Here is a 9823-nt window from a genome sequence, read left to right as displayed (position 1 = left end):
ATAAATAATCGGTGCTGAGTCAGTTATCGCGAGTCATGTACAGATTTAACCAGGGCTCATCAAAGGTTTATCAAGTTCATAATCAGTGAGGAATGACTCTTGATTCCAGTGACATTGAATCAGAATCGGAGTCGACTCCTGAACGGTCCTGATTCGAACAGCCCTAACAACAACACGGGAGAATTTCTGCATGGCGCAGCAGCCCCGCCCCGCCCCAATCGCCTAGTACCGCCCCCCCCCTTTCCGACGCCTCAGCATCCCCCACGCTACAAACCTGCGCTATTTTCCTCCTCCATGACCACGCCCACTCTGAATTCGCTTCACTGTGATTGGTCAGCAGGAGCCTTTGCGGAGTCGGACCATCCTCTCTGATAGGTCAGTGGAGATTAAAAAAAAGAAGTAAATATTAATAAATATTAATTTAATATTCGTTATAAATATTTACATTTCAAATCCGAAAATGAATAAGACAATTATCTAATATAAGTGTAAAATGAATTCAGTAATTATTATTATTATTATTATTATTTGATAAAATAGTCACTTATTTAAGTAATTAGCAACTAAAGCCCATCATCCAGTGCATTACATACAGCATCTTGAGCCATCATAATATATAGTCATGTTTAAGATGATTTATAACAAGCCTTATAAGACGTTTTGAATGCTTTATGATCAAATATCAGCGTTAAAAGAGCTACTCGATACCAGTAAGCTTATAAAAAACAGCATGGTTTAAATGAATGAGCTGTTTTCTTCTTTAAAAAAACAAAAAACTCACATACATCATTAACAATAATAAACCCAGTCATCAGAGGAGCTCGAGTTGTTCTTCAGCTAAAGGGAGCGTTTACTTTTGGACTGTGAACAAGCAGATGGTCGTTGTGTTCACACCGATGGCGCCGTTGGCCATTAGCCTCCGCTCGCTAAAAGCGCCGGATCTCACACCGTCTCATCTGTAGTAAACACACAGCCGTGTTCAGTGTTCGGTTTTAGCCATGTGTGAACACTGAGACAAAACACGCTGAACAATATAATTTGGTGCTTCATGTCGACTTTCAACCCTGAACCCTGATCCCTGAACCCTGAACCCTGATCCCTGAACCCTGATCCCTGAACCCTGATCCCTGAACCCTGATCCCTGATCCCTGAACCCTGATCCCTGAACCCTGAACCCTGATCCCTGATCTCTGATCCCTGAACCCTGATCCCTGAACCCTGATCTCTGAACCCTGATCTCTGAACCCTGATCTCTGAACCCTGATCCCTGAACCCTGATCCCTGAACCCTGATCTCTGATCCCTGAACCCTGATCCCTGAACCCTGATCTCTGATCCCTTAACCCTGATCCCTGAACCCTGAACCCTGATCTCTGAACCCTGAACCCTGATCTCTGATCCCTGAACCCTGATCCCTTAACCCTGAACCCTGATCCCTGAACCCTGATCTCTGATCCCTGAACCCTGATCTCTGAACCCTGATCCCTGAACCCTGATCCCTGAACCCTGATCTCTGAACCCTGATCCCTGAACCCTGATCTCTGATCCCTGAACCCTGATCCCTGAAGCCTGATCTCTGATCCCTGAACCCTGATCCCTTAACCCTGATCCCTGAACCCTGAACCCTGATCTCTGAACCCTGAACCCTGATCTCTGATCCCTGAACCCTGATCCCTTAACCCTGAACCCTGATCCCTGAACCCTGATCCCTGAACTTTGATCCCTGAACCCTGATCCCTGAATCCTGAACCCTGATCTCTGAACCCTGATCCCTGATCCCTGAACCCTGAAGCTACTCATCTGAAGCGCCTCCACATACGTCATTGGTTGCGTACGGTATGTTGCTCCTTTGCCAGTGGAAATGTTGCTAATGTTATTTATGTGATTGATAATAAAGCGTACTGGATGTAGAAATTAGGTTTCCCAGGTTGGAACCCAGTGCACGGAAGTGTTTACAAACTTACAGTAAGTGCATAGAGCCAATCGGATCCAAGATCCTGAAGCTCGTGGCCAGAAAAGTGACAGATAACAGACGGTCCATTGGCCATGGGTCTAGGACTAGTCTCACTGTTGTCATAGTAACTGCTAGTAAAGCTTGCTAATGCTGCTTGCTAAGTCCCGACTTCAGAATACTATTAACTGGTCTGAGTGTGAAGCTCTTTGCCTTGGGGTCAAAGGTCAGTGATAGAGAGCAGCTCTTGGTTAATTAATGCACATGCTGAGGCGACGATTCAGATAAGAGGTGTGGAAGAAAGGATAAGGAGGAGAAGGAGGAGGAGGATGAAGACAGACTTTGACCCCGCAGCCGTGAGCACAGTTTTCCAGATTGTTCTCTCGCTCCTGTGTGTCTCCCGGCTCAGTTCTGTCTCGCTCACCCGGCCATGAAGGTTAACTTCGCTCCGGTGAACGTGCCCATGAGGAGGAGACTCCAGACGGCCGCCGTGTTGCAGTGGGTCTTCTCCTTCCTCGGTCTGGGTGAGTGTACTGGATATATAATATATATAAACATATGATTGTATAGATGTGTTTCTGAGTTTGGGTCATCACAGTTCCTCATGATTAAGCTTCTGGAAGAAGGCTTTAGTGCAAAACTCGTACGCTTTTTGGTCACAGAATCCACTTTTACCTGCTTTTATTCCTTGCAAGTCTCCTACAAGGAGCGCTTCAGGCAGTTAATCTCTTTCGGCAGCGTGCAGCGAATTGTTGCACAACGTTATCAGGGATCCCAGATCGTTCGTCCATCAGTTTAAAGAGTTGACGTCCTGGAGAGAAGTCAGTTTAAAGAGACGGATCTGCAGTGTATCCTGCGTACAGGATCAGCTTGAAATCATCACACACATTACATAAATTACATAAAGTACATGACCAATGGGAGTCTGTGTCACCCGAAATCTCCACACAGTGGGACATTTTGTCATATATAAGCTCCGCCTCCCAGGTGATGTGAATGACAGTTTGAGCTTAAATATGTTTTATCATTCATTCATCTTCAGGAAGCGCTTTATTCCGGTGGAACTGGGATCTCTATCTTCCGTTCTATCTTTGAGCACTAGATGAGGGATCATGTCTACATCACTGTGGAGCCCAGAAGCCCATATTACCCATGATGCATTGCTTCAGTCTGACATATGATCATTTTTCTTAATAACACATGAAGCTGTTTATATATTTATATACATCCACTTCACTGGTTTTGGTTCACTTGGGTATGTGTAATTATAAGCTTTGCTGTGCGTGTGTGTGTGTGTCCCAGCCCCATGCTGCATCGCGCTCTTCTTCTACCTTCTCTTCACTCGGTTCTGGTTGGTCAGTGTGCTCTACGCCACCTGGTGGTTTGTGGATTGGGACACACCCTCTCACGGAGGGAGGAAAGTTCCCTTCATGTGCCGCCTCCCAATGTGGAGATATATGAGGGATTATTTCCCCATTCAGGTACATAACACACACACACACACACACACACACACACATGCACGCATGAACACACACGTACACACTCTCTCACATACACTCACTCTCCAATATCTCTCTCTCTCTCTCACACACACACACACACACAGACAGACAGACAGAGTAGTGTGTAACCATGTATAGTGCACTACAGTAACATATAGCCTGCAGTTTATTAAACAAACCAGTCTAAGTGCACAGGTGCACACCCCTCAGGAAGGAGATATTTGCGTTTAAGCAGTAAATAAAAACAGCTTCAGTCATCGGTTGTTGTGGAAGACAGAGGGATTGTGGGAAATCTACACGCCGTGTGTACTTCAGTAAGGCGGTGCTGCCACCTAGTGGACAAAAGGACATGAACCAGAACAGAAGCGTTAGGAAGGATCACTGAGTTCAGCAATCATAATCATGTGAATCTTTTACATAAATAAAGAAGAAGAAATGATTCAGAGCAAGTTTTAAAAAGTTATCTCGTGATCATTTAATGTCAATGATGAGTGTTTGCGGCCAAGTGTAACTCACCCTTCCTCAAACAAACAAACAAACAAACAAACATTTCGTATTTTTATTTACTTTTTAGACATTGTATTATAATTGCAATATAACCACATGCTTTCTTTCTTTCATTTGCTTGTTTCTGTTTTTGTTGTTTGTTTGTTTAATCTGTTTAGTTGTGTTTTGTATTTGTTTGTTTGTATCTTATGTTTTTGTTTGTTTGTATCTTTCATCATTTCTTTTCTTTATTTGTTTCCTTTATACTTGATTTCTTTCTTTCTTTCTTCCTTCCTTCCTTTCTTTCTTTCTTTTGGATGTATAGTGTCCTATGAAAGTGCAAGCCACCCTAAAACAGGCAAAAAACAAACAAATAAACAAGTGTTAACAGGTTATCAGTGAAGGTGATGTCTGTTTTATTTCCCCACAGCAGTAAGTACAGTACACCTGTCTGTATGTGTGTGTGTGTTTGTGTTTGATACACACTTTAAAGCTGTTAGTGTTAAAAGTGGAGTAAAAACAGATCCAGAGAAACGAGCAGGTTCTGTCAGAGAAAACGAATCAACAGCTTCTGACCAATCAGAATCCAGAATTCCACAGCGCTGTGGTGTAAATAAATACACACACACGCACACACACACTCACAGGTGTTATTTCCCGTGTTTTCTCCGTGCTGTAGTTGGTGAAGACGGTGGATTTGGATCCTCGGCAGAACTATGTGTTTGGGTTCCACCCTCATGGTATCCTGGTGACCGGAGCGTTCACTAACTTCTGCACGCAGGCGACGGGGTTCGAGCAGCTCTTCCCCGGCCTGAGGAGTTACCTGCTCATGCTGCCTCTGTGGTTCAGAGCTCCTTTCTTCAGAGACTACATCATGTACGCAGGTACTGACATTCAGAGCTCTTACCTACTAACACCTCAACCCTAATCCTGTCATCCTTTACCCCAACAATCTAACCCTAAAACCCTCAACCCCTAGAAAGCTAGTGCTGATGCCTAAGCACAGCCCCTAACACCTAAACTCCAACCCTTAACATGTATAATCTAATTCTAAACCCCTTAATCCCAAAAATGGAACCTGCTAATTCTAACCTCTAAAAATCTAGTCCTGGCTCCTAATCCCTAAACTCCAACCCCTAACATGCAAACCTAATCCTGATACTCTACAAATGCTAATCCCAAATCTTTTAAACCCTTAATTCCCCATCCCTAATCCTGACCCATAATCCCTTAGTCACTAACCCTTAACTCTAAAAACCTAATCCTGACTCCTAATCCCTAAACCCTTAATCCTGAACCATGATCCCTTAGTCACTAACCCTTAACTCTAAAAACCTAATCCTGGCTCCTAATCCCTAGACCCTTAATCCTGAACCATGATCCCTTAGTCACTAACCCTTAACTCTAAAAACCTAATCCTGGCTCCTAATCCCTAGACCCTTAATCCTGAACCATGATCCCTTAGTCACTAACCCTTAACTCTAAAAACCTAATCCTGGCTCCTAATCCCTAGACCCTTAATCCTGAACCATGATCCCTTAGTCACTAACCCTTAACTCTAAAAACCTAATCCTGGCTCCTAATCCCTAAACCCTAAATCCTGAACCATGATCCCTTAGTCACTAACCCTTAACTCTAAAAACCTAATCCTGGCTCCTAATCCCTAAACCCTTAATCCTGAACCATGATCCCTTAGTCACTAACCCTTAACTCTAAAAACCTAATCCTGACTCCTAATCCCTAAACCCTAAATCCTGAACCATGATCCCTTAGTCACTAACCCTTAACTCTAAAAACCTAATCCTGGCTCCTAATCCCTGAATCCTTAATCCTGAACCATGATCCCTTAGTCACTAACCCTTAACTCTAAAAACCTAATCCTGGCTCCTAATCCCTGAACCCTTAATCCTGAACCATGATCCCTTAGTCACTAACCCTTAACTCTAAAAACCTAATCCTGGCTCCTAATCCCTGAACCCTTAATCCTGAACCATGATCCCTTAACTGCTAAACCTAACCTCTTTTAACTAATTCTAATCCTTAGCTACTTCTAATCCATAGACACCTGATCTCTAATCCCTTAATCCCAAAATCCTACTTTGCAAATGGTAATCCCTAATTCCTTAAACCCTTAATCCCTAACCCTAAAAAATAATCCCTTAAACATTAAACATGATCTTTAAACCCTCCTTTATCCTTAAACCTTAATCTCATGAGCCTAAAATTACCCACCCACCAACCATTAATCCTTATTCCATAATCCCTAAACCTCACCCTGTAAGATCTAAACCCTATTTCAGATCACAAAACACGAACCTCTAAACCTGTAATCCCTCTGTGTGTGTGTGTGTGTTGCAGGTCTGGTCCCCTCTGATAAGGACAGTGCAAGTTACCTGTTGCGTAAGGAAGGGGGCGGGAACGCGGTGGTCATTGCGGTGGGCGGGGCTCTGGAGGCTCTGGACGCTCACCCAGGAATTCACACTGTCCTGCTGGCCAATAAGAAAGGCTTTATCAAACTCGCAATGGAGCATGGGTAAGGACACCCGGGTATGTATGTGTGTGTGCGTGTGTGTGTGTGTGTGTGTGATATCAGTGGTCAGCCCTGCTGTCAAAAATTCTTGTGAAATCTGTGCAACAGAGTGACTGTAAATGGCCATTGGGGAACAGTTGACCATTGATCTTAGACTTAAACACACACACACACACACACACACACACACACACACAGTTACAGATATGACTGATGAAACAGTCTGAAATATCCGATGTTGCATCTTACACAACAATCCTCCTCTGGGTCACAAAGAAATCTCAAACTGTTGTTAATCACACACACACACACACACACACACAGACACACACACACACACACAGATAGACATTACGATATAAACTGTTAAGAAGCCTGTGTTACTAAATAAGGTATTTTATTAGCAAGCCCATTGCTAATGCTGCATTCATACAAGCTAGCTAGCTAACAAGGCTAAAGATTTAGCTAGCTAGAACGTTTTTGCAGATAGCAACAGTGGAAATAACACAGAACTATCCAGAAGATAAACTTGTACCTCACGTGTTTGTAAATTATTAATAAAATACTTCATATGGCGCTGTAACAGCTGGGAAATGTGGACACTAAGCACAAGCTAGTTAATGACCAGGGCTAAAGATTTAGCTAGCTAGAACCCATCTGTTATGTATTTTATGCAGTGTAAAGACACAGTAACAGTAGAAATGAGACAAAACTATCAGGAACACCAACGTTTACCTCAGATGCGTTGATAAATTATTAATAAAAGACTCAGAACAGCTCAAGTAACACTGTGATTGCACTTAGCATTGTTCCGCTAAGCTGGATTATGTTGGTTCTGTTATACTCACACAGCGGCGTTGTGTCAGGACTTGTGAATTTGGTTGGTGCGTATGGAAGACACGCTTTGCTGTTCAAGTGATTAAAGGAATCTCACACAGCTGATGTCAGAATATCTCGCTAATTCATGCACATGAATGGTGGTTTATTTTGATCAAGATGAAAGGATTTGAAAATGAAATAAATATTTCAGGTGGTATGAATAAGTTGTAATGGCACTGTGTTGCCGCTCTGTCAGTGTTAGCCTGGTTCCTGTGTATTCGTTCGGAGAGAACGAGGTGTTCGATCAGGTCTCCAATCCCCAAGGTACCTGGTTACGGTGGATACAGGACTCCCTGCAAAGCATCATGGGTGTTTCTCTTCCTCTCTTCCACGCTCGAGGGATTTTCCAGTACAGCTTCGGCCTCATACCCTACAGGAAGCCCATCAACACCGTGGGTACGTCCAGGAAATGCTCACAAAATATTAACCAAATCAAAACCTAAACCCTAAACCCTAACTTCCTATCCCCTTATCCCTAAACCCCTAATTCCCTAACCCCTAACGCCAAACGCCCTAAACCCCTAACCCTAAATTCCCTTACCCCTAACCCCCAAAAGCTCTAAATCCCTAACTCCTAACTTCCTAGATCCCTAACACCTAACCCCTGACCCCTAAACCTTAACCCCTGACCCCTAAACCCTAAATCCTAAACCTCTAACCCCACAATCCATAAATCCCTAACCCCTAAACTTTAAACCTTTAATCTTAACCCTTCTACACTCCTTACACTGGTTTGTTAGGTAATTAGGAATTGTTATCTATCACCATCATTTCTGAAGCACAGAGTTCATTCGCTTGTGGTGTGTGTGTGTGTGTGTGTGTGTTTATTTGTGTGCGTGTTTATGCATGTTTGTGTGTGTGACTTGTTTGCAGTCGGTAAACCAATCAGAGTGCAGAAAAACGAGAAGCCGTCCACAGAGGACCTGGACGCTCTGCATGAGCTCTACATGGACGAACTCACGCAGCTGTTCGAGGAGCACAAGGGGAAATACGGAGTACCTGAGGACACACACCTGGTCTTCATCTGAGGCAGAAATAGTGTGTGTACATATGTGTGTGTGTGTGTGAGAGAGAGAGAGAGAGAGAGTGAGCGAGACAGAGAGCTGCCAAAAATGTAACCTGATGTAACTTTTATTTGTGAATGTAATCTCAGGAATGAATGTTCTAGAAATGCAACACGCCTGTCTTTACAGATGAGGCTTTGTAAAATGTCCAGTCTTCTATTTAATATGTACCTTTTTTAAAAAGTCTAATTAAAAGTGATGAAATGAAATGAAGTGTATGCGGCGTTACTAACAGTGTGTGTGTCTGAATCATCAACACCATTTCATTCCCAAACTGTTTTTATAAATAACTATATTATCATCATCATCATCATCATCATTATCACTAATGTACAATCTCCGCCTTCAGACTTTAGGCCACGCCCCCAACCCGAATCAGTATGGCAAGGGAGAATTTTCACTGCGAATGTTTGTTTGTTTTTTTTTTTTTAAATCTGCGTGACTTTGTCCTGTTGGCTAAAGATAACAGCTTGTCCTACGGAGTCAGAAACCACACCAAGAACGGCGAGTGAGAAGACGCCGCTGGGGGATGAGTAAAGGCCGTGGTTTTGTATTCTCGGTCGTGTATGAGTGCTCGAGCGCTGCACGTGCACGCTGCAATCCACTGTACTCTGAAAGTTCCAAGTCGATTTTTCCCCTGCTCGGATCTAAAGACATTCCAGTGCTTCACGGCCATGTTGTATGTCTCTGAACGTGATGAACATATTAAGAAGCTGTACATAGACCATTTCTGCGTGACTAGCGATCAGTGGAATTATGTTAAAAACGTGAACGCACTAAGCTGTTCAAAACACTTTTTCACAACACGAACGCTACACATCAACTGAAATCCTGTCAGAGAGCTCGGCTTCTCGACTTGGATTTCCACTGCACCTATTTTCCGTGTCAGCAGTCGGGGGTTTTCAATGGATCGCAGCAAAAGTCAATCGTTTTATAGAGAATTAGCACGGACACGCAACGACCGATCACGGGCTCGGTCATGTAGCGCAGTGGTCAGATCTTCCTTCCTGACGACTTTCACTCCACCCGTAATGGAGCCCACCTGACCATCCAATCACTAGCTTAAGAAGTTCTTTATCCACTAGAGCAGGTGTGTTAGATTTTGGTTGTTTGGTAGATTTTTGGCAGATCTCAAGGAAGAGGGCTGGTGACCACTGGTGTAGCGTGTGGAACTCATCCAGCTGCTGAGCTCTGTCTCTTCGCAACATCTGTTTTCTCCTCAGTTGCATCATGTTGTTTGTGGAAGCTAGCTAAAAGTCATCTTTGGCTAGCTGAAGTATGCTTAGCTTTAACACTAAACCGCTTCCGTTACATGTTAGCTACATTAGCATCACGGCTCCTGACAATGCAGCTGATTAGACGTGATAATTGTGCGCATTTCACGAGTGTGACTTACACCTTAAATGTTT

At 43.5% G+C, this 9823-nt stretch overlaps 1 protein-coding gene across 1 annotated transcript; it reads left to right on the top strand.

Annotated features, from left to right (window-relative positions):
* The first annotated feature begins 2127 nt into the window (after window positions 1-2127).
* On the top strand, window positions 2128-9419 carry mogat2 (monoacylglycerol O-acyltransferase 2). Its single transcript, XM_053646181.1, has 6 exons — window positions 2128-2474; window positions 3253-3431; window positions 4621-4825; window positions 6300-6474; window positions 7547-7746; window positions 8224-9419. Exons 1-6 carry the CDS (start codon window positions 2381-2383, stop codon window positions 8376-8378), a joined length of 1008 nt encoding a protein of 335 aa, XP_053502156.1. The 5' UTR covers window positions 2128-2380; the 3' UTR covers window positions 8379-9419.
* The last annotated feature ends 404 nt before the right edge of the window (window positions 9420-9823 follow it).

This window comes from Ictalurus furcatus, chromosome 16 (assembly GCF_023375685.1).
Source record: "Ictalurus furcatus strain D&B chromosome 16, Billie_1.0, whole genome shotgun sequence".
Lineage (NCBI taxonomy): Eukaryota > Metazoa > Chordata > Actinopteri > Siluriformes > Ictaluridae > Ictalurus > Ictalurus furcatus.
The sequence above is the reverse complement of the archived record's forward strand: the minus strand, read 5'-3'. Positions and strand labels throughout refer to the sequence as shown.

Excerpts from the sequence above, each read along its gene's own strand:
- mogat2 (XM_053646181.1), top strand. The coding sequence starts at position 2,381 with ATGAAGGTTAACTTCGCTCCGGTGAACGTGCCCATGAGGAGGAGACTC. Across the intron at positions 2,475-3,252 it reads CTTCTCCTTCCTCGGTCTGG|CCCCATGCTGCATCGCGCTC; the intron begins GTGAGTGTACTG and ends TGTGTGTCCCAG. Across the intron at positions 4,826-6,299 it reads AGACTACATCATGTACGCAG|GTCTGGTCCCCTCTGATAAG; the intron begins GTACTGACATTC and ends TGTGTGTTGCAG.